General features: G+C 45.1%; 2 protein-coding genes and 1 long non-coding RNA gene across 3 annotated transcripts in view; 1 reads left to right on the forward strand and 2 right to left on the reverse strand.

Moving 5' to 3' along the window:
* Window positions 1-13,135: 13,135 nt before the first annotated feature.
* ARPC5 (actin related protein 2/3 complex subunit 5) lies at window positions 13,136-20,157 on the reverse strand. Its single transcript, XM_054037526.1, has 4 exons — window positions 19,920-20,157; window positions 17,995-18,066; window positions 15,525-15,701; window positions 13,136-14,433 (listed from the first exon to the last, which is right to left on the reverse strand). The coding sequence occupies exons 1-4, from the start codon at window positions 20,061-20,063 to the stop codon at window positions 14,371-14,373; spliced, it is 456 nt and encodes a 151-aa protein (XP_053893501.1). The 5' UTR covers window positions 20,064-20,157; the 3' UTR covers window positions 13,136-14,370.
* Window positions 20,158-20,384: 227 nt separating this feature from the next.
* LOC128842262 (uncharacterized) overlaps window positions 20,385-24,908 on the forward strand; it is a 29,986-nt gene continuing 25,462 nt past the window's right edge. Inside the window, exon 1 of the long non-coding RNA XR_008445955.1 lies at window positions 20,385-20,425. This is a non-coding gene — a long non-coding RNA (uncharacterized LOC128842262). The remainder of the gene's footprint in view (window positions 20,426-24,908) is intronic.
* On the reverse strand, window positions 21,595-24,203 carry APOBEC4 (apolipoprotein B mRNA editing enzyme catalytic polypeptide like 4). Its single transcript, XM_054038113.1, has one exon. The coding sequence runs from the start codon at window positions 24,196-24,198 to the stop codon at window positions 23,083-23,085; it is 1,116 nt and encodes a 371-aa protein (XP_053894088.1). The 5' UTR covers window positions 24,199-24,203; the 3' UTR covers window positions 21,595-23,082.

Genomic DNA, 24,908 nt, shown 5'->3' on the forward strand with positions numbered 1-24,908 from the left:
ACCTCTGGAGCTTAGTGCATGAGCCTCTACTGCATGAGCTAAAAGCCACCTGGCTGTTAGCTAAGGCTGTAGAGGAAACTCATTTTATCTCTCTCCCGCTAAGTGGTCTCAGTGCCACTCGATGGGGCAGAACACCACACCCAGTAGGTGTGTGGGTTACACTAGCTCTGTCTGGGCCTATAGGTTTCCTCACAAGTCAAGAAAGGCAGGGCAGCAGATTGACAGAGGTCTTCAGATGCTGTGAATTTGGCCCCTTTCACCAGCACTAAATTGACCGGAAGGGAGGCAGTACGGACCAGTGCAGAAAGAATTAACCTGAGAGTCAAGTGACCTGCATTCTGTTCCCAGCTTTGCCGGTTACTGTATCTCCATGCCTCAGTTTCTCCAGCTTTAAAATAGGGATATTTATATTTAGCTTTCTTTCTAAAATATTGTGAGATCAGGGGATACAGAAGAGCTATGAGCTGTTTTTAAAGCTCCAGCAACTTGGCTACAGCCTAAGTAACTCTTATGCAGCCAATCCTGTTGGAAATTCTTTTGTCCGATTTCTGCTTTTGAGAGTGGGTGGTGGGGGGAAATCTGTACTCCTGAGAAACAATGACTCATTTTTAATCAGAAACACAATACAAAGCATCTCCAACCCACCAGCTCTCTCTCTCACCTCTGGCTCTCAGGTTACAAGCTGAGCCCCTGTCAGCATCTACTCAGGCACAGCCTGCTCTTGTGGGATCACTATAGCAACCCCGAGCAACACAAAGGGGACTGTGATCTTCTTGTGCCTCAGGAAAGGGGAAGTGAAGTCTGCGAGCAGGTGAAGTGACGTGGAAGGAAAGGAATGGGAAAACAAACTTAGAAAGTATGGAAACTCTCCTCTGCAGGGCCTGTTGTTGTCTTTTGTACAAGAGTAATTTAAAACTCACGGACAGTTCTTGTTTAAAATGGACATTTAAATGCTCAGAGGCAGCAAACCCTGCTCCCTACTTTCTCCTTCCCATTCCTTCAATCTTCTGCCTCTAAATGCATGGCAGACTGTTATTTCCTGGAGCGTTTCACACTGGATTACAGATCCCAAAAGGCACTGCACTGGTACTTGGGAGCCCTCTGTTCTACTCCTGGCGCTGTCACTGACTTGCTCTGTGACACTGGCCAAGTCACTTCACCTCTCTGTTCTGTCCCTTACAGAAAGTAAGCAACCAACAAACACCAGCTGGTCTGAGTTTATCTCAGCATCTAGTGCCAGAGCTGGTATCACTTCCTCTTGGCACCTGCTGAACGTGATTTATATGGTATAATCTTTTTCGTTCTACTTCATGGTAAATTTTCAAGGAGACCAAGCAATTCAGTACGGTAGCATTTTGCCCCTCTTAGAATACAGGACAAACATTAAGCTTCAGAGCACCCTGGTGAGAAAGCTAAGGCTATATAGGGCCTACTGAAATGCAGCCACTTCTGGGGATAGAAGGAGGCAGCTGCTTTAAGTGTACACAGCAGCAATACACAATAGCTGATTATTATTAACTCTCAGACTGGTAAAAGGGGAGGGATGTAGAGCAATGGAAACTGAAACCTTCTGCCACGTGCTCTGTGTGCAGTGAGTTTTATTTACTCTAGATGATCATAGAATCATAGAAGTGTAGAACTGGAGGGGACCTTGAGAGGTCTTTTAGTCCAATCCCCTGCACTCATGGCAAGACTACATAATAACTAGACTGTTCCTAACGTGCAGGTGTTTGTCTAACTTGATGCAAATGGTGGCCATTACTGGAGCAGAGAACAAGGAGGGGAGAAGCATGGTGACTGCTTTGCTGCATGATGGGGGATTCAAAGTCCACGTCTCTCTGGGGGATCTCTCCTTTCCCGTCGCCCTTCAGCTGCAAGCGGCCAGAGCAGAGACTGTGCTGCTGGATTCCTGGGATGCCTTCAGGATGGACAGAGCAGTGAAAGGTGCACACAGCTGCTTCATTGTTACAGCCACCAACTTTCACCACGCAGACCCTTTTTGAAGGTTGGCGCCAAGGGCCAAAGGCTGGGTATTAAGGACAGACTGGATTGGCCTGATTCAGAATCTTCACCAATCTCAGCCCAGCCCTTGATCTGCAACAAAAGCTTTCAATGTCTAGACTGATTTGGAGAAGTGATTTTGTGCCCCTGCCCTTCCTCCACAGGCCAAATTCTGCAGTGACTCACCCAGGACTACCCCATCAAAGCCAATGAGATTTCACATGATGTAAGGCAATGTAGAATTTAGCCCTATCCATTCAGCTGAGGATTGTAGGGCCCAGCAGGGAGGCAGCCGTGCTTCACCTGTAGTTAGTAAAGTTGTGAGGGGATTTGGGGGATGAGTAGAACAGGGAAGGGGCAGGCGAGAAGGGTGTGCAGGAGCCTGCTGTGAGGGGATAGAAGGAGTGGGCTGGTGTGTTGTGGGGGGAGATCAGAATGGAAATCTGTGGGGTAGCATTTCCTAGCGGATCCCTGTGATGGGGTGGCATGGTTGCCTTGGTCATGAACATGAGAGGGTAATGCAGGGTGTATATTTTGCACGTTAATCCCCTTCTCTGTGTAAGGGCCCTGTCAAATGCCAGGCTCTCTGGCTAAAACCTCTTCCAGGTAACCCTGATTCTATAAAACTAACACCCCCTTCTGTAATAACATGAGGAGCATAAGAGGAGAGTCCAAGAACAATGCAAGTACTCTGGGAACAGGTGACTCAGTGGGACTGAGGGCAAGGCCTTCCAGCTGTGCAGCAATTCATGGTTCTTTAGGAGCTCAGTTATTATTGACAAGATGTGCTGACTAATATCTCACAAAGCACCCTTTGTACCAAAGCACTCGGCAAACTCCATACCACCTTCACCCCCAAACCTACTCCACTACCTTTACTACAATCCTGAATAAGCTCCCTGTTTTACTTTCCTTGACTTCTGCCAGCCAAACTGACTCGTAGAATTGATGCTATCCAGCACTGCTGAAATATAGCCACCTCTTAGGTGGGAAGAAAACCAATCAGAGCAAAGTGCAGGGGGAAGGGAGAATTTTGCCTGGAACACCCAGATTAATAACTATTCTCAACAAGAACAATTGACTTGTCCTGTCTGCTCTGCGTAGACACTGAAATCAGTTTCTAAGGTTGCGTCTGAAACATACATACACAGTAAATGGCATGAAACACAATTTATCTACTACAGAAGCAGGAAGGGCTGAATCAGGAAGGGCCAGGCCTTTCACAATTTCATCTGGTAGCTTTAGGGAAGCCAGGCGTTTCAAGCCTGACACTATTACATGGGCTCCTCCAGTTTCCAGAGGAGATGGCTTTAAAGTAAAGGAGACCAGTGAGAATCTAGCTACTGAACAGGGAAAATGCAGCCATACCAAATGAGCTATGTGAACAGTTAAGAGTGAGAGGAGCATTTTGTTGTGAACATCTCTTGCTCCTGTAGCATGTTTCAGTAATTATCATCACAGTTGCCTGACACACACAGGACCCGCACGCTTCAATTCTGGCAGAAAAAAATCCCACTTCACACTTGGCCGATGCTAGTCACATCACTTAATGTGTCTCTGGCCAATACACAGGTACTACAGTGATGGTTGTGGGATAAGAACCTGCATAGAAGGCTTGATTCTATTTTTGAAGTGATTTATAGGGAAAAGGAACTTCCTCTCACAGCCAAAAATCTTCCCTTCCTCACGGGACTGGCAGCACTTCTTGCTCCCTGTAGCGGGGTGGCTACCCCACGCCTGCCTGGAGGGGCTTGAAATAGCCCTGGAGGAGGGCTGCAGCTCTAAAAGCTGGGCTGATTGGAGAAGCAGCTGCAGCTGGGCCATGCCCCAATCAGGCCCCAGCTGGCTTATATAAGAGGCTGGGAGCCAGGTGCTTGTTAGTCTCTCTCTGCACACAGAGAGAGAAAGGCCTGGCTGCAAGGAACTAGAGCAGAGTATCTGGGTGGAGCAGTGCTGGGGAAAGGCTGGGGAGCTCTAGCCTGGAAAGTCCCAGGTTGTGGTTAGTGTTAGGGCAGGAGGTACTAGGGGTTGCAGAGGGCAGACCAGAGAGAGGCCAAGGCAGCAGGCCCAAACCCAACCTTGCCTACAATGAGTAGGCTGATACTGCAGTCTGCCCCAGGGAGTGGGGCTAGATGGTGACTGGCAGTAGCCTGACACTGAGGCAAGGTGGGTTAGTGAGTGGGGGTTCCCCTGGGAGGGGAGACCTAGTATGTGGGTACTGCCAGGGTGCAGCACCCCAAGCAAGGAGCACCAAGGTCCTGGGAAGGACATGGGGCCCAGAAGTAGAGAGCAAGGCAGATCACTGGCCTGCAGAGGGTGCTCCAGAGCCTGGGTTGAGCTAATTCCCTGAGAGACCAGCAGGAGGTGCCGCAGGGGTGAGTCCGCTCGTGTTACACTCCCCATTTGCACTGAGGTCACACAAACTCTTCGAATGAGTTAGAGTTTCTTAACGGGCAGGTTTTCCCTCTTCTCACCGTGAGATTCAGCCTTGGGACTAGCTGGCAGAACTGCGCAAGCAACCTGGAAGCCCACACAAGGTGTCCATGGGGTGGCCTGCCAGCCAGACACATGGACGCCAAAGCCATCGAAGACTACATGACCAAGATTGGGCTCCCCAAGACAGAGATCAGCATGCCCTTCTTCTTTGAAAACATCCTCTTTGCTTTCAAGCCAATTGCTGCTGGCCAGGATACCTATAAATTAGGTGAGTGATGAATCCTATGTGAGAGATTGTTGACCTATTGCCTGCCTCCACGGGTGAATTGTTTTTGGCATTAGCCCTTAGTATCAGGGAGTCACAGCTCCAAGGCTAAGGCCTTTCCCAGATTCCCTCCGGTATGTAGTGCTTCATCTGCAATGAAGTGGGGCAAATTCACCAGAATTCCATTTCCTCACTTCAGTGAGGGGTTGATTACAATGGGACGAAGCTGTGCCTGGCTGTTGTTGCTGTGCACGAGGGCAATGGGTTAAGCCTCAAACCATGCCCTCTGCCTCTGTATAACGGATTACAGCAAAAAATGGCTTGTGATCTCAGGGTGGGCGTGGGATGTGCCCGAATCAGGATGTGTTATGGACTTTGGAGATTGCATCTCAGACACTCACCCACACCCCCAACTCTCACACTGTGGCTGCAAGCAGTGAGGGTCCAGCTGTGCTGGCTCCTGTTCAGACACTGGCATGGGACAAGGCCTCCTTGGTTGCTCTGGAGTTTTCAAATCAAAACGTGGGTGGTGACATTCTGCTCTCAGTAGCAGGTGCCTAGGCTGCCTGAGCACTCGGGGCCCAGCAGCGTGTCCAGCTCCTGGGATCTTCAGAGCCGCACTGCTGTGCTGTTCCGCTCTCCTGGCACTGCTGTTCTCCCTGTTGGTAAATGCCCAGCCCTGTCCAAGGTCCTTCAAGATTCTTCATCAGTTCTTGGACCTCATCTGGCCCTGAATTGAGAGAGAAACCTCCTGTTGGTGGAGGAGTTCGTCACGGGCTGTTACAAGTGATAGTAAAGTAGCTTTCAGCGTTCCGTGCTCGGCCATTGCAGAAGTGGGATGGGAAGCAGATAAGGGGCAGTTTCTACATACTAAGGCCAATGGGGGCAGGGTGGGAAGTGTGCCTGGCACAATCTGCAGTGTGTCTGATGCCATGCAATCCAGGCAGCACAAAGGCTCCCTGCTACAGGTGTGTCCCAGAAGCTAGTGCCACAAAGGTCAATAACAATCGGAGCTGCTCACAAGACACTTGATATGTCTCAAGGGAAGTGTAAAAAGGCATTGAGGCAACTTTCAGAAACCAAAACAATTTGGGCTTTCAGTTTTTTTATCCCTGCTCCCTCGTCTCGCCCTGTTTCCCCTCCCTCCCGCCTTTTAGCTTTTCTCAATCTCCTTGAAAAAGTGCATCTCACAGCCCACCTCTCCTATGCTGCCTACATCCAGTGAATCAGCTCCCACCCCAGCAGTTATAATTACCAGCCCTTTGTGCCTCCTCATTACTTCCTGTCTGTCACTTTCTCAATGTAACAGCTTTCATTGTAATTGCTGTGTTAGAGATGTTCCTGACGGGCACACGCCAGCCAGTTAAAATCTGCACCACCTGGGAGCGAAGATGAGCCCCAAAATCAAAATGTTCGTGTCCCCTGTTACGAAGTGTGCATCTTGTTCATGTTACAGTGAACTCAGTGCTTGTGAAAGGTGCTGTGTGGACAGCCTTGAGATCTGAAGCCTGGATTATCCATAGAATAGGTACAGCAGGGACAGTGGTAGTATTAGATTTCCACCATGACCACCTGCCAGGTAGGAAAGTGTTTCACTAGGAGGGTGGTGAAGCATTGGAATGGGTTACCTAGAGAGGTGGCGGAATCTCCATCCTTAGGTTTTTAAAGGCCCGGCTTGACAAAGCCCTGGCTGGGATGATTTAGTGGGGTTGGTCCTGCTTTGAGCAGGGGGTTGGACTAGATGACCTCCTGAGTTCTCTTCCAACCCTGTATCCATAATCCGTTCAGTCCTTGGTGGCTCTATCTCAGGGGTGCGCATCTGGCCCTTCAGAAGTTTTAATCAGGCCATCAAACTCCTGCTGGGGAGTGGGGTTGGGGGCTTGCATGGCTCCGACAGCTCCCATTGGCTGGCACCTGCGGCCAATGGGAGCTGCAAGGATGGCGCCTGCAGATGGGGCAGCGCGCAGAGCCGCCTTTCCACACCTTCACGTAGGAGCTGGAAGGGGGACATGCCACTGCTTCCGGGAGCTGCTTGAGGTAAGCGCTGCCCAGAGCTTGCACCCCTGACCCTTCCTGTACCCCAACCCCTTGCCCCAGCCCTGATCCCTGTCCCGCCCTCCAAACACCGCTGTCCCAACCTGGAGCCTCCTTCTGGAGCCCTCACCCTCCAACCTCCTGCCCCAGCCCGGAGCCCCCTCCTGCACCCTGAATGGCTCCTTTCTAGCCCCACCCCAGAGTCCACACCCCCAGCTGGAGCCCTCACTCCAACCCCCAATTTTATGAGCATTCATGGCCCACCATACAATTTCCACACCCAGATGTGGCCCTCAGGCCAAAAAGTTTGCCCACCTCAGCTCTATCTAAAAGGGGGTCAACTAGGATGATGACTTTTGTGATCTGGACATGTGTTCACTAGGAACTGGATTGAGAGCCAGAAACTCATTTCAGATGTGCCCTCAAACAATCAATAGATTATAACAACTACTGATCTTGATTGTGTTTGATTTAGTGATCTAGAGTGAGAGACTCCATATCCCCAAATCCCCTGAACTAGCCAGTACGTGCCAAATGGCATTAGATTGTAATCTTTTGGTGCAGGGACTACCTTTTAGTTCTGTATCTGCACAGAGCCTTGCACAATGGGGTCCTGCTCCACGACTGGGGCTCCAAGGGGCTACCACAATACAAATAATAAATAATTTGTTGAATTCATTTCCCTTCGTGCTTGTGCTGTCAATCTAATAAACAAGACGAGTATGCAGCCTGCACGCCTCTAATCCCCACAAATATTCTGACTGGCTTTAAAAAAAAAAAAAAAACAAACAAACAAAAAAACTGATTACACTCACCCTCCCCCATTTTGATTAGCTGGTTTGAGGGAAGGACTCAGCTACCCATAAAGCATGTGTTCGCTCCCTTTCCTTCAAAAGCAGTCTTGAAGCAGTAGAGCTCTGTCCTTTGCTGGAGGGGGGGGGAAAAAAAGGAGCCTTATTAGGGTCCCATCCAATACTACTGGTGATCAGTCAGGCATTTCCTGATGCTATATGGGGCAATGCATAAATCCCAACTCCATTGCATAGAAAGCAAGAGTGCATTTGTCCACCCAAAGGTCACATAAAACAACTTGCCAGGCTCAAGCTAATACATGGCATGTTTGCCCTTATAGACTTTACAGGCTGCAATTCCATTGAGATGACAGAAATGCTAGGCCACATTGTAGAACTCAGAGGTTCTTATTTGCGCCCAGGATACACTTCAGTCATAGGATGAAGTTATGGCCATCCGCTCCCTGCACTGTATTGGTCAGTGAACTGGCCTCTCAGCCTCAGCGATGGATCACCTTTCCCTGTGTTGCACGGCTGCACAGTTCAATGAAGATTTAGAGACTATGAAAGATTCAGCTTCTCTGACTAGGACATTATTGATCTGTGTGGCTACCGTCTGGCCTCCACAGCTAATCAGGTGCTTTTTGCCCTTTCCCTCCTGCTAGCCATCCCCAGGGGTGACACAGCCATGGATGACATCAGTGTGGCACCATGCAATGCAATTGTGGTCTCCACCCAGAAGAATCCTCACTGCTGTATTGGGAAGAGCTGGTCCATGTCTGCAGCTCACCTGACAATTTGTGACTATGCAACCATCCTTTCCCAACGACTGCATCCATAGGCATTCAGATACTCCCAGGTAAGGTTATCCTCATTCATGTCATTGTGTACTAAAAAGAGGAGATGGCAGAGCCAAAGGAAGAAAAGAATAGCACCACTTCACCCATCCAGGGCTGTCTTCATCTAAGGACCAGCAAGCACTTTCTGAATGGGCCTTCTAACCAACCCTGTGAGACCTATCTTATGTATGTCTATAGCCCCTTACCATAGTATTTGAGCATCTCACACGCTTCAGTGAAGTTACCTCACCGGAGTGAGGTGAGGATAGGGGGATGCTATTATCTCCACTGTACCCCTGGGGATCCCAGGCACAGAGAGATTGAGTGATTTGCCCAAGGTCACACAAGAAGTCTGCACTGGAGAAGGGGACATGAGCTCTAGACTTTCAGGTCCCAACCTAGCAGCATAATCGCCTGTTCATGTCAGACAGGTGTGTGTTATCCCTAGTTCACTGCTGGGGAAATAGGAAGCACCAAACAGTTCAGTGACTTGCCTAAGAGCCACCAGCAATGCTGGGACTTCTACTCTGGGTTCGTTAGCCCCCGTGCTGCCCTCTAACTTGACAATACTCCTACCAGAAAGTCTTTAAATCATGAGAGAAACGTGATCAGCGGGATTTCCTTGGAGGCACAGCACAGCGCTGGAGGGGAACAGAGCATGCCAGCAGTAGGATGTATTGCAGGGAAGAGTGTGCCAACATTGGGATGTAGTTACTGGGGAAAAGTACACTTGCTGGGATGCCCTGGCAAGTGATCTTGTTCTAGATCTGAAGATGGGGAGGGGCTGGCTGTACACAAAGCTGGTAAGTTGGTTACACTGTGTGATCCAGAGGGTGGAATTTTTTGGTTTATTGAATGATGACAAACCTTCCTGCCTGATGCCTGGGGTGCTGTTGAAGCTCCCTTCTCGTCTTTCCATTGTGAAAGGCTTATGGAAGGTCCTTTGTGGAGATGCATGAAGGGGCTGCTGCCTAGGCCCTTGGGAACATGTCTGAATTCTGGAGGAAGGGAAATCAGGCGACAAATTCTACTCTGACAATTGAGTTGTGCCCAGGCCTGCAGACATTTCAGTCGTGGGTCTCAGAAAACAAAGAGCACTTCAGACATGCCTTAGAATCCCCCTCAATACAGCATTTTCATTTCTGAAGTGCCAACTCAGTTTTTAAAATATCCTATTAACTTTAATTCCTTAGGCTTAGGACTTTTCACAAGAGCAGAGAATGATCAACCCACTCTCTTGGGTATCAGGTTGTTAATATTTTACATAACTAAATAACCCCGGCAATTTCAATTGAAAAGAATATTCTCTAATTCCAGTCATTAAAATGTTGCTTTGCATTGTTAACAGCTGCTGCCTTTCACCTCAGAGGTGGCTGCATTTCAGTGGTGCGCAAAGTGATCATTATATACATTGTGTCTTAATAAATCCTTGACCCTCATTTAGGGGTGAAAATTTTTGTTGAAGTTAAACATCACTATAGAATTTCTCAAAGAAAATAAACCTTATTTCCTCTGTTGGATTCTGGCAGATTCTCTCTTCTCTGACTCAACTGGTTCTCTTATTTGTTTCAGGACACCAGGACTATATATATATATATATTTTTTAAACTTGAGATTATTTCTCCCCCCCCCCCCCCCCCTTCTGATGACTGGAACTTCTGAGCCCTACATGTACAATATACAAATAATCATTACAACTCTACCCATTTAACTGTTTATCCCACACTCTCATACATCTATAAGCATCTTCTTTCATTTAACACATCACCTGCAGAAGACGCATAGATATTTATAGCATAATGTGTGTAACTTACATCACTGAGCTATCTCTCCGGTTTGAGCATTGGCCTGCTAAAGCCAGGGTTGTGAGTTCAATCCTTGAGGGGGCAACTTAAGGATCTAGGGCAAAATCAGTACTTGGTCCTGCTAGTGAAGGCAGGGGGCTGGACTCTGACCTTGCAAGATCCCTTCCAGTTCTATGAGACAGGTATATCTCCATTTATGTAACTTACATGTTACCCTGCAACCAATCCGTGGCATCTAGATGTAGCTGTCCTTGCTGCCTTGGATATCTAGTGCCACCTGGAGGCAGCTGACATATTCTGGCATCAGTTGATTTCAAAGATGTGTGTACGGTGTCTAGCTCAGCTCATAATTCGAAGACTAGGAGGACCAGTGTGATTATCTAGTCTGATCTCCTGTACAGCACAGGCCATAGAATGGGATTTTAGGACCCAAAATAAGTCCTAGAGCAGATCTTTTAGAAAAACATCCAATCTTGATTTTAAAATTGAGTGACAGAAAATTCACCACAACCCTTGGTAAGTTGTTCCAATGGTTAATTACTCTCTCTGTTAAAAACGTACACCTTCATTCCACTCTGAATGTGTCTAGCTTCAACTTCCATGCAGTGGATCGTGTTAGACCTGTCTTCGTTAGACTGAAGAGCCCATTACTAAATACTTGCTCCCCATGTAGATACTCAGACTGTAATCAAGTCACCGCTTAACCTTTTCTTTGTTAAGCTAAATAGATTCAGCTCTTTGAGTTTACCACTATAAAGCGTGTTTTCTAATCCTTTTTAATCATTCTTGTGGCTCTCTTTTGAACCCTCTCTAATTTATTAACATCCTTCTTGAGTTGTAGGCACTAGAACTGAACACAGCATTCCTGCAGTTGTCAAACCAGTGCCAAATACAGAAGTAAAATAACCTTTCTGCTCCTACTCAAGATTCTTCTGTTTAGGCATCCCAGGATGCATTTGCTCTTTTGGCCACAGCATCACACTTGGAACTCATGTTCAGCTGATTAGCTACAAGGACCACACACACCCTTGCCCTCTTATTACTCAGTACAGCTGGAATTTTGTAGTCATCTTCTGCATGTCAGGACTGATGTTACCTTGTTGTGCTTTACATCATCTTTCTCTCTCAACCGCTCAAATCCAAGCTGCATAATTTCAATACTGGGTTTTTCCTCTTTATTAACACCATGACCTAGGAAGAGCAGTGTTCTTTAAGTAATAAGCTTCCTTATGCAGCTCCTTACATGGACCTTAAAGACAGCTATAACTGAATAGGATTTATAGATTTCTATGACTCAAATGTATTGCAGTCATGCCTAAATAACTGCTCATTAAAATGAGCAAGAGACTGACAGTGCATGAACTAGTGGAAATGGGAATAATGTCTTTTGTCCAGACCTGCTTGGGATTGAAACAATCCATAGATAAAATATGGTACATCATTCTGGTAGGTTGTTTTTGTGTATGTTAAATAGGGCAGAGAACTGTTCCCCATAAATAGTGAGAGGATTTAGTTAACACCTTTTCTTTGAGACATGCTGAACTGGGAAAAGGAAAGACTTTAGAATGGCAGAGAGAAACTTGATTTTGCCATATTCAGACTTGTATCTTAACATGGTGCAACCTTGAACTTGGCCTGGATTACCAAAACTTTGTGTTTGACTACCCAAAGTATTTTGTCCCTAGCCCTCTTGTTCATGTTTTTTCTTTCTGTAATTTGTCAATACATCTTGGTTTTGTTTAAGACAACCTGAATTAGGTGGTGGATACTAGCAATGGGGCAAATCACTGCTGGGTGCCTCAGACTGACTTCAGAAAAAGGAGAATAAATGGGTAACTGCTTGGTGCAGGGTTGTGATCTCCCCTTCTCCAAACAGAGCAATGGAACTGGTAGGGAGGGAGCGAAGTTACATGAAGAGCTGTAATTAGCTGCAGAGATTACTGTTGAGCAAACACTGACAATCCTAACAAAGTGGACTTATTTACTCAATGCAACTATAGCTTAGAAAGCTTTTTTGCTAGTGGAACAAATGTCATTATTCCTCATCCTTATGTGCACATTCATGACTTCTCTCCCCAACCTCCAATTAACTAAATGTGAACTTAGTACTGGTATGAAAACTGTAGATGCTAGATGTAAGTTTCAAAAGTGACTAGTAACTTTGGTTGTCTCACTTAAGGCATCTTTGAGCCTTGACTGTCAAAGTGCCTGCCTTTGAAGAATGAGGCCCCTTTAAAACTGTCAAGTTGGGCACCAAAAACTGGATGCACCCAAATCATTAGTCACTGAAATGGCTTAAGTCCTCTTCAGAGAGCAACTACAGTCTATGCATCAGCACTTCAAAGTTGCAGTGTAATCTTGTACTGAGTGCAATCCACCGCTTGGTGATGGAGTGTTTCTTTGGGCATTAGGGCAGGATGAAAATATTCAAATAAATCCACTTAGACATGAAGCAGCCACAAAGTTTTCAGCACTTAAAAAAAAATGAAAGCCCCCCCCCCCAAAAAAAGCAGGAGCTAATGAGAATGAGACTTCAGGAGCTATTGTTGTTTTTTCCCCTTTACTTTCTTACCTAATCCTTTTTCATAAGGAAAATAGGGTGGGGGGAAATGAGTTTTAAAAGCTCTTCATAGTTCTTGCAGATATGTCAGTGTGCAAAAAAGGACCCAATGAAGTTGGAAAAGCCAGCAACATTTTTTTTTAATAGTGTTGGTGTCCACGTATCTTGAGTTAGGTAGAGCAGTCAAGATTTCTACAGGAAGATCCAAGCCTACGATTACTTACACATGCAAAGTGCTGCTGTGGAAACAACCTTGGCAGGAAAAAGACTAGAGGTGAAGGGCAGAAGTTGGGTGACTATTTCTGCTTTTTTCCTTCCTCAATCCTTCTGTTAGCTTTATCGCTGACTTTGGGAAATTCACACACTATCAGAACAGTTACCACCAAGGAATTTGAAACATTAAGTAAATATTCAGTGACAGTTTATTTTCTGACCTTTATCATTTTACAAAAAAAGCAGGTATCAAAAACAGCAAAGATTTTCACGAGTTCCTCACCAGTTTTACGCAGCTGAACTGGTGTAAAATGTGAATGTAAGACACAGGCTGGCTTTGCTCCTGGTCATACACATTCAAGGTTATCCCTGGGCTGGGATGCACTGGGCCTTTGGAAATTTTGTATTTTAAAAAGCACCTGTCTTTTTTTGGGACTTGACTTGATTCACCCAAGTCACTTTGTACTGAAATAACATGGAATGTGTACCTGTTGGGATCAGAAATTAATCTCTTCTGGATCCCATGTACCTTAACACTGATCAAGGGACTTTGCAATGGACACAATAGGCACCAGTCTGCATTTCTCAGATTACCAAAAGGCAGCTACTACATTGTGTTAGCTACAATCACTTTTTATGCCCCCCTGCCCCAACATGCTGCAATGGGATTTAACTGTATAAGAGCCTCTTCTACTTTTCCTCATCAGGATCTCAGGTCCAAAAAAGGAAAGCTTCACTAGGTTCAAGCCCAGGGGAAATGGACCTTCATCCTTAAATACGTCATACAATTGTGTTGTAATGCCTTAAACAATTCTACAACAGTGTGACTCTCCCATTGTGGACTCAAGACTTAAATGATCAAAGGAAACCAAGATAAACCATAAATGTGAGATAGGAAAAAAATACTCAACTCACTGGATGGATATTCTGGTTCTTTTCTGAGCCAGAGCTTATTCTTCTACTGTACTTGTGCTGTAGGGTTCAGAGTTTGACCAGGAGAAGCATAGTCCAGTTTCCATTAAGAGCTGCACCATCTTTTCAAACATACAGCTTACATTGAACACTACCTGGTTAGCTAAAGAATTAAGACACTGCCCTGAGTCCCTCAGTATCTGCTTGGAAAGTCAGGTCAAAATCTGGCATGATAATACATGAATGCAAATCATCTTACACAAAGACTTGTGTATATGTCACTGAAATGCTTTTGAGAGTACCAAATACTCCTATTAGAAATAAAATGGCACCTCTATTACCCAAACAGCAAAAGGAAATCAGATATGCATATTTTGTCATAGATATGAAAGAGGAAGCAAGAAGGCAAGCTGAGAGACAGATGCTACCCCCAGGGCAGCAGTGGCATTTGGTTGTTTTGGTCATTGTACCAGCATTTTGCACACCCACGGCAGGCAGTTAGTGGCTGCTGAACTTAAACCGTTTTTCTGGCAGTCAAGACACGGACAATGGACCCTACACCTCCAGCAGCAAGAGCCTGAAAACAGAAGTAACAGTTAATACAAATAACAGACTTAAAGTAATACTCAATACAGTTAATACTCAATAACTGACTTAAAAGTGGCAATTCTTCAACAACAAAAATTCAAAACCAGACTCCAACAAGAAACTGCAGAACTGGAATTAATTTGCAAACTGGACACCACCAAATTAGGCCTAAATAAAGACTGGGAGTGGATGGGTCACTACAAAAACTAATTTCCCCCTGCTGCTACTCTCACCTTCTTGTCTATTGTTTGAAACAGGCCACCCTGTTTACATTGGCCTCATTACCACTACAAAAGTGATTTTCCTCCCTTGGTGAGAATAGGCCACTTTCCTCCCTATTCTACTGTGAGAATAGGCCACTTCCACTTTAACTGAGCTGTCTCATTAGCACTGACTCCCCACCTGCCTACTGTTTTTTTCCCCTCCATGCATCTGATGAAGTGGGTTTTAACCCACAAAAACTTATGGCCAAATAAACTGGTTAGTCTCTAAGGTGTCACAAGTACTTTTCATTGTTTTAGTTAATACAAATTAACCGATAACACAACCACAGACAAACTATTACTACTTGGACTTCAGTACGTTTCATCTGAACATCTCAGTGTTCTACAGACACTAAACGTCAGCATTCTGCAATAGAGAAGCATTACTACATTCATTTTATAGATGGGGAAATGGATTCAGGCATTAGATAACTTGCATAAGTCAGATTCACTGGGGGAGTCAGGACACTTGGGTTCTATTCCCATCTAAATCCCCAACTTTGACCTTAGATTATACTGCCTCAGTGCAAAATGACAGTTTCTAGGAGATGTGCAATGGCTCATTTTCATTCTTACCTAATGCATGATCAAACTTCACCTCTAAAAGTCTGCATGCATCAATATGCTGTAGAAAGTGTGCATTAATTTCACATGGTTCCCTGGGGAACCTTGTCCTTCCCACCCCAACTGTTGCAATATGAACACAGGAATTTTAAGAGGAAGAAGGATGATTCTTATTGGACTCAAGACAGAGTCATGGATGTAAGGGTTTCTGCTAATGCAAATTATCAAGGCAAATGCGACAGACTTAACACACCTTTTCATGCCACTGCAGTAACACAGCACTGCTGTTGTCAGAGGGGCTCTCAAACCCCTTGTAGATGTATTTCATTAACAGATCAACTCCATTCTTGTCCAGAGACTGTACTGCCTTTTCAATATCATTGGCTTTGAAAGAGATGAGGACTTTCAGGACAATGCTTTCTGCACGATCCTGTAAACAAGGGAAAAAGTCACAAACTGGAATTGAGTTGATCGATACGGACATGATCTGCGGCCAAACGTTAATGATCTCTCAACTCTGGGAGGTAGAACTTTTCTATTCTTAACAATACAAAAGTGTTCAGTTAAGGCAGCTCAAACACATACCAAGTTGTCAAGCGTACTGTGCACCTCTGCCCTATGACAGCATGACCTCAACTGACTTTGCTACACACATCTGTAATTCTAAATGAATTTCAATTTACAGCTAACATATGTAATTAATTTGAAATTAAGTTTTAGATAAGTTAAACAGGTAGCGCCCAGTTGGGCGAAGGAAGCTAGTCTCAAAAAAGAGACTAATTTTCTTCACTGGCTTTGTAACAAGCTTGTTCTCTTCTAGGTTTCTATCTCTGCTCACCAAGCTTGGCTTTTGTTTGCAGGACTCCACCCATAGTACTGTATAAGAGCTGTACTGAACTTTCACTGTTAATGTTCATGCACAGGAAAGTTCAAAAGAAGTTGGAACTAATAGGACTAAGGGTTTGACTGGCTTTCCTCTCACCTCTTATTTTACATTTTGTCTAGATGGACAGCTCTGCTGTGGAATAAAAGTGATCTTAAAGGAGTCTGCTCTCAAATTTCAGAAGTATCCCTACTCAGCACTGTCTAAGCTTTGCTCAGCTAATACCTTAAGCTTTACTCTGCATTATCCTTCTCTTCCCTCATTGACTACTCTATTATAACTACCGCTTTATTTCTGTGTACATAATGTTTTACAAAATCCTTGGAAAACATCTTTAAAGCCCGGTCAGCATTACCAGCATGAAAAAGTTCCTGGTAATATGATTGCTTAATCTACACAGGCCAACCCAAACATTTGAAGCCGCAGTTAAAAGAAGCTGAACTGTCACATCCATGCTGAAATACAACTGCTAGCACCAAATGTTTCAGGTAACTGTTTTTGAGAACTGACCTTGATGCCATTTCAGGATCAAGAATTTGCATAGCATGGTTAGGTCTTTTCATCACCCATTCTGTAAGCATCGTCCTCTGCCGCCCCACCCCCCAAAGTAATTTTCTTCCTCTGTTCACTCAATCACCACCTGAGAGGTAGCAATATAAAAAACCTTAACTGTCAGAATGGATTCCTTTTGTGCATAATCCCACTGAGCAAGTACTGTCTGCAGTTGCTTCCCAAAGGAATTATAGCCATTATCTTTCCCAGTGAGCAGACACATCCTGCAGCCATTTGATGTAGTGATACTTCTTGGATATGTAGCAGAAATAGTAAGCAGAAACAGTGATTTGGTGGGAGGTTATATCCTAAAATAAGAACGAAGCCAAGAATGAGCTCACAAGACAGAGCTGCCGGATCTGCAGGTTTTCCCAAGGGTTTGGTGACACCAGTCATATTAAGTATTTTTCCAAGTGGAAAAAACACTTTGTACAATGGCACTACCTTGTACAGCAGATCTGCCCCATGTGTACTGAGTCATGTGTACTTCACTGTCAGCAGTTTTAATACTTTACTACCATTAGCACTGCAGAAACAACTTAAGTGTGGGACAGCAAGTTAAATTTGTTTGCCTTCTACATCAGAATTACAGTAGCCCCTATTCAACCCCATTGTCTTTATATTATACTATCAATGACACCAGTGCAACTGTAATGGAAGACACACTGTCACAGATGTAAAAGAGGGCAAAATTACCTGCAGAATCTCTTACTTGATGATGCCCTTGATACCAAGATCGTTAGGTGATTCTCAGAACCCCAAGTAAATTTGTAGGGCTGGCAGTTGGTGGAGAAAATCTTTACTGGGAAGTTTGGTCTACTGTTACAAACAAACATGGAATCCTACAGCTATATTCTTACAGAGTGAATGCTTAGAGTAGAACTCCACAGCTGTGTGGGTGGCTACAGTATGGTAGATTCCTATAGCTTATCTGTGGATCTTTCAGTCTGCTTTGGGCATCCATAACACTCAAAACTAGTTTTTGGAAGCCTCGTCCGACAGGCAAGTATGTGTGCACAGTATAGTCAAAGCTCTAACCAAAGTGGGAGTGCTTATATTTTCTAAGTTCTTATTGTTAGCTAGAATTATGGACTGGACACAGTAGCTAATCAGTGCCTACGGTTTTAGGGCCTTTTTCATAGGCCTATTTGGGCAGAGTATAGTTTGGCAACAGGGAAATGCTTAATCAGTCTCAAAGAGAGGGGAAGTGAGAAATCTATAGAGGGCAGGGAGAATTAGGAAAGCATCCACAGTATGGCATATAAATGTGAGATATTGACTACTTCACCTTTACTGTTTGGTTCTTGGTGTTGATTGGAGGATTCTTCAGGGCTGCCTGCAATGCAGCCATCATGTTCCCTGTGAACAATGGTTAAGGAAAGATGGGGAAACAAGGACCTAGAAAGCAGTAGAGCTAGTCACAATACAGTGGGGTTCACATGTAACTTGTTCATTACTAGGAATATCAGCGATGGAGTTACTGAGAGAACATCTTCCATACTGAACACTTCAGTGGGTGCAACATAAGACAGCAAATACTAGCCAATTGCTGAAAGCAATGGGACCAATACTAAGGTGGTACAGTTTTCAGTACTGGAGAGCACCAATCACAGAACAAGGATCCCAATAATAGAAGACTTAGAAATTCCAAATGAGACCCATTCTATCTCCAAACACCACACATAATGACAAAATATCATGCAACAAGCTATATAGCATGGCTGTTTGCACAATACAGAATGATGTGATTGCTGAAAAACTGTTAGTGGGAACATTTGTGCCACATAAATTGGAAAAATACCATCAGTCAGGACACCAGACTAAACATAGGCAGGAAAGGAAAGATCAAGTTGTCAGTCAATGCATCACACTGTAGTTGATTGTGATTTGGGAGAGTTTTCTATTCAGATTCTTATATTGCATCCACCCCTGTGGTATCTAAAAACCTCCCCCACTAGTGCATTAAGTGACATGACTAATGTGTGCCACAGATAGAGTTCATTATAGAACAATGAGATTCCAAGGCCGCCTCCATCATTGTCATGAACCAGGAGGAGAACAAAACATGCTCTAGAGACACAAGTAATTCAGGCTTCCTGCTGACTGTACAGAAAAGGATGCTAAGCAGCTCCCACTTGAATTTTCTTAAAGGGTTTCACAGTTTTGAGCACAGAAATTTGCCTTTCAGTTTTTTCCCCCCCAGCTCCAGGAACTGCCAAAACTGAATCACAAAACCCATTAATCCTATGGGGTTCAGCCTCGCCTTGAAAGGGCGCTACTGAAGCAAAATGCTTTAATATGTGGAAGTGAAAAGCAATTAGATTGTCACGGACTAGGTGCAATTATTCCCATAAAAGGAAAACCACACAGAGCGCACACTTCCTCCAACCCTGAAGCTTAAGAAGAGGGGTTTGAGGGCAGGGCTTTCTCTTTGCCCCTCCCTCCAGCTCTCGTGAGGTCAGACAAGACCACTTCCTCAAGTGCGTACGCGCCCGAGAACTGGAAATAAAAAAAAGCTACATACATAAAATGGTACCGGGCAACGGTCTCCATGAATAGCAGGGTGCTCAAGCCAGGAATTAGACAGAGACACGCTAGGAAGTTTTACATTGTTTGGAACACATTTAATTGAAAATCTATTGTTGTTTAAGAACCCAACACACCTGGGTTTTAATCTGTGTTTCCTACTCCTGTACTTACACTCAAAGACAACAGTTATTTATTTCATTCTGTGGGGTTAGGTGATATTGGCTGACCTTACCCGACCTGAAGCCTGACCCCAGGGAGCCACAGATTTACAGGGTAGACTAGTTCGAGAGAGACAGGGCAGTGGTGAATCTGAGCAGGGGGACATGGAGGATCCTCCCCCCAACTTCCTCCTGGACAGCAACTTTCCAGGCCAGCAAAGCCCTGGCACGTTCAGTACACGGTGACACATAGAATCATAGAATATCAGAGTTGGAAGGGACCTCAAGAGGTCATCTAGTCCAACCCCCTGCTCAAAGCAGGACCATTCCCCCGCCTGTATCCTGGGCATCCTACAAGCCTGGTAGGCTCAGTATAGGGCTGAGGACCCCTCCCCGCCCCGGGGCCCAACAGAGAGGAGAGCAGGGCAGGGCAGGGCAGGGCAGGGGGCCAGTCCCCTCCTCCCCTCGCGCTCCTGGCCTCAGCGCCAGGGGCCGGGACTCTTTCCCCGGCGTTGGCGGAAGGATATTGCCGCAGGCAGGAATCCACCTCGCCCTCGTCGGGCCCGGCCTGGCCGTCGCCTCCCTCCTCCTCATCCACGAATTTGTTCTCGTCATACTCATCCACATCTACGCGGCGAAAGCGCGCAGAGGACACCGTGTTCTTCGCCATCGCCCCGGAACCTGCCGGCGCCGCTCACCTCCGCAGGGCGGTGCCCGCCCCCTACTTCCCGCAGTGAGCAACACCGCGCATGCGCAGGGAGTAGAGTTCCTTCCGCCTCTTACTTCCGCCTTCGCGCAACAACCTACGTAATAGCCATGCGCGCTTGCCGTTCTCGGGTGGGCGCATGCGCAACACAACTGCGAGTTTCTTTTTACGCATGCGTGTTTTAAATTCCGCACCCCCTCCTCCTCTACGCATGTGTTCTGAACAGACTTCCTCTTTCTCATGCGGCATCCGGCAGGCTTTGCGCGCAGGCGTAGAGAAGGCAACCCTCAAGTGGGCGGAGGAAGGCAGGGTCTGGGGAGGAGCAGGTGAGCTGTTGCGATTGGTCGGCAGGGGGTGGTCACGTGTTCTCTTGGGGTGAGGAGGGCCGTTACCATAGGAGCCGTCTCCTGCCACTAACGGGCGCTGTATGGGGGCGTCGTGGCTACTGGGGGTGAGCGGCGCTGTGCGATGCTCCCGATCCGGCCCCGCTGGGCTAGGCTGAGCCTCTGCATGCCGGGTGGGTGTGAGCCCCGGGTACGCCCCGCTGTACGGGGTGCGGCTCATCTCCAGCAGCCCCGGTGTGGCCCGCCCCCCCCGTGTGTCCTCAGGGGCTACCGCAGGAAGGAGATCACTGCCCCCCCAAGGCCTGTCCCCTCCTGCAATGCTTCTCCTGCGCTTTCCAGTGGGGCGCCCCTGAGTGCTTCCTGATGCTGACTCATTCATTCACTCCACCTAGCTCCCCGGGAGAAGGGCTAGCGCTCAGAGCCCCATTTTGTAGATGGAGAAACTGAGGCACAGAAGTGCCTAAACTTTCAGCAGTGCCCCTTGATTCTGGCTGCTGCAGTTTCTAGGTGGGCAGGTTTTCAATTTCACTTGTCTCCTTTTTGACCAGGCATGCTCAGCGTTGCCTGAAATCAGTCTCTTAAAAAATCGAGGTAACTACAAGAATTTGGGCTATGGTGAGTTACTCTTAGTCATATGATGAATCAGTGGCAGAGTTGAGGCCAAACCCCCAAAAACTTGACTCCCAGTTCTTGCTCTTAACTCCAAACAGTAATCCCTTCCTTTATATTGATATAAACATTTTAATCAGTTGTCCTTAATATATATTGAAATCAGATTTGAGGTATAAATTATTAGTATTGTATGTTAAATGGACATTGGTAAGTAGTTTGAGTTCAAAATCTGGGATTTACAAAAAAGGATTTTACAGAATCTAATATGAATCATAATGCTTTCCTAATACTCAAAAAATATATTATTTTAGGACATTACACTTAATCCTGTGGTGCTGGGAACCCAACCTCAAAAGACTTGTGCTAATACATAACAAGGAGAAAGTGAAATTGACTTTAAACCAAAAGTGAAACTGACCAGCCAACTTTTACTGTGCAAGCTGAGTGAAATGGAGAAAGTAATACAGAAATAGTAAAAAGTACATTTAAAAACCTCTTTTAATAGTCTGACATAAACATAAACAGATAATCTTTTTAAATAAGATTTTTATCATGCATCCCCTTAAATAAATTTGTTCATTTTAAAAATAATTGTATATACATTAAGTTCACTTTAAAATTCCAGTCCAACTCCCACTAAAGTCAATGGAAAAACTCAATTGGGATTGAAGAGGGCCCCAGGGGATTGCATGTTATTGAGATTTAGAAGTAGGGAGTTCTCATACTATGAACCTAACCCTGCAACGATTCATGCAAGTGAGTTGTCCCCCCGAAGTGAAATCACTCAGCACCTTGCAAGATCAAGTGTCAGGGTGGGAAGTTTGCATCTCTTGGATGCAGAATTTGTGTTGCTATGTTGTATGGACATGTGAGAGGTTAAGTGTTGTTTGAGCACCTACTGAGGAGTTATGTATGGTAAGGACTAACTCACAATTAGATTCTTAATGCCGTGGTCACAAAAATAAAAAGGGAGTTGGAGAATTGATTTTGCAGAATTAATTGGTATTTTTTTGGTTAAGGTTTCTGTAACAACACTCAAAGCCCCTTTTGCTAGAGATCACAAGTTACCAGCTTTGCTATAGAAAACTGCAACTAAAACACTTTAAATATTAATAACAAATATATTGTATTACAACAGTGAAAGCATTGATCTATAAATCAACTCACTCTTCATACTCTATATGCTATCAGCACCATCTTTTAAAACTTTATATGAAAGAAATCTCTTTGGTGTTCACTCAATTTCATTTTTATATCTTTATCTTTTTAAAATCTAATTTAAAAATCAGATTACATGAACTTCTGGCTGATGAGAGGTGGCAGCCTTGGAGGCTAAAGACTTTTTTATTCCCAGGACAGATAGTGGGAGTATAGTGTTCCCCCATATGTCCACCCTTACCTGAAGGAACCACTTTTAGGGATTCAGGCAGTGTTTGGTCTATATTGTCCCTTTCATCCTTGCCTTATGCTGAGGCTTCCAACAAGGATACTAGTTATGCTGACATCTAATATGATGTGGACACCTCTCCAGTAAAAATCGGATTGAGACTGTCAACTTTATTTATTGTAAGTCACTAAAAGTCATTGGCAGCAGGGGTGGCTCCAGGCACCAGTGCACCAAGCACGTGCCTGGGGCGGCAAGCCGCAGAGGGCAGCCTGCCGGTCGCTGTGAGGGCGGCAGTCAGGCTGCTTTCGGCAGCATGCCTGTGGGAGGTCCGTCATACCTGTGGTTTCGGTGGCTGGTACGCCGAAGGCGCAGGACCGGCGGACCTCCCGCAGGCATGCCGCCGAATCCGCGTTACCAGCGGACCGCCCTCAGGCGCGCCCCCGAAAGCCTCCTGACTGCCGTGCTTGGGACAGCAAAATATATAGAGCCGCCCCTGATTGGCAGGTACTGAATTTTCATCATTACTGGCCTAGATTGGATTTAAACAAGTGTTCTAAAGGTAAAAGTTTCCATATCCTCAACATCACAGTTCTCTGATCCATCTAGTCCCTCTGTGTATTAACTTTCATAAGAAATGGATTTACTTTTTTTTTTGCCCTTTGGGATCTGTGGTCTTGCTACTTAAAAGTCGTTCAGTGATTTCTACCACCTGAACAGGTCTTCCATGGGAAAAGGTTTGGGAATGATTGGTATCATTAAATAATTCCTTAGGCATCTTTAAATGCCTTACAATATTTTTAGGTTTGGGATATAAATGTTGCCCCCCAAAAGGCAGAAACTTGCTTGTGAAAGGCACCAAATGGCTGTGACTCATCAGTGGTGGCAATCTGCCATTCATCATTTGTGAAGGTTGCTGAGAGGGAGTGTTAGCAAAATAGTATTGCTGCAAATTCTGCTGAGGTTTTAGATTTTCATATGTTGCCTGAGGAGATGCTTTCGTTAAATAAGATTTAATTCCTGTTATGTTGTTAATTTTATGTGAATTTTGTTGGTCAGCTAATGCTCTTGCAGGTAAAATTGGATGATAAAGGGTTGCTTCTGGCATACCGCTCACAAAATTGCAAAGGAGGGAATGCCAGACCCCACCACATAATGGGTTCAAAGTCACATGAGGCCACAAACTGGCAAGGCTTCGTAAAGCTTCACAGTTCCATATGGACACAGGGAAATCATCCTCAGTGTGATAAAGCTGAGAGAAATAAATACAGAGGGTAATGTCTGGGTACTTTGTCAAGAAGTTATAGATCTTGCTTATGCAGCAGTGCTCAGCTTCATTACAAGGAGAGTAGTTTGAATAAAGAATTATGTACCCGATGCTGTCGTAGTCATATGTAACTGCATCCAGATAGCCGCCCATCTCAAATAACATGGACTCTGGGTGGATGTTATACTTAATGCAGTTGGTTGCATGGCCCTTTTGGACTAATGTCCCAGAGAAGCTCCTCAGTTCATAGAATATAAGGTGTTTGTTTTGAGGACTCATTAGCCCATATGGGAATCCAAAGGCCTTATGAAATCCCATATAAGGGACTCTTGCTTCTTCACCTGTCCGTATATGATAGGGGCATTTGGCACAGCTTTTGCTCAGTGTCAGCCAATAATAGGGCTTTACTACCGTTCCTTGATTTGCCAGATATTCCTGGAACAAAGTTTCCCTTTCTGGGTTCATATTGTATTGGGAAATCTCCCCATTCATATTTCTGTAATTGACAATCCTGAAAGAAGAAAAAAGAAACTTGTAATTTATCCCTCCCATTTCCTTTGCTCTTACACTGCAAACATTATAATGCATATTTGCCTCTAAAGAATATGCTAGTGCACAAGTACAGACAAGAAAGCTATGTGGATTGCAGCTTCAAGTGAAGAGAGAGCAAGTTTGGCAATACAGGTTTCAAGATTGTCCTTGTTTTTGCAACCCTGCCTTCTGTGTTTAAATAAATTAATCTGAAAATGTCTCTTCCTGCTACTACCTCCCCTCCCACAAAAGTACAAAGTAAGCATTGCATACTTTTCAGAAATTGGATCACTAGATTTGATATGTACAATCTGAGCACAATCAAATAGTTAAAAAAAGGTATAAATTACCATCAATACATCTCCAGACCAGGATAGTAGTCAATGCGTATGTAGTCCACTTCACAGGCTTTCCTGAGTCCAGTTGTTGATTCCCATTTTAGTCTAATAAATATTACAAACTTCAGGGGGTGGGCGTTAAGATCATTTATTCAATTGAGAAAAAATGGTTGTTTTTTTTGTCTCCCGTAGACCAGCTTGTAGTTTTGTTGTATAACTTTACTGAGGCGTGGCAACCCTACTAGTCATGGTGAAGACTCTAAAGGCAACCTCATTTTGATGTTTGCAATTGCCAGATGCTAGGATACGCAGACACAAACAAGACTTTTTCTT

Source organism: Malaclemys terrapin, chromosome 8, assembly GCF_027887155.1.
Source record: "Malaclemys terrapin pileata isolate rMalTer1 chromosome 8, rMalTer1.hap1, whole genome shotgun sequence".
Lineage (NCBI taxonomy): Eukaryota > Metazoa > Chordata > Testudines > Emydidae > Malaclemys > Malaclemys terrapin.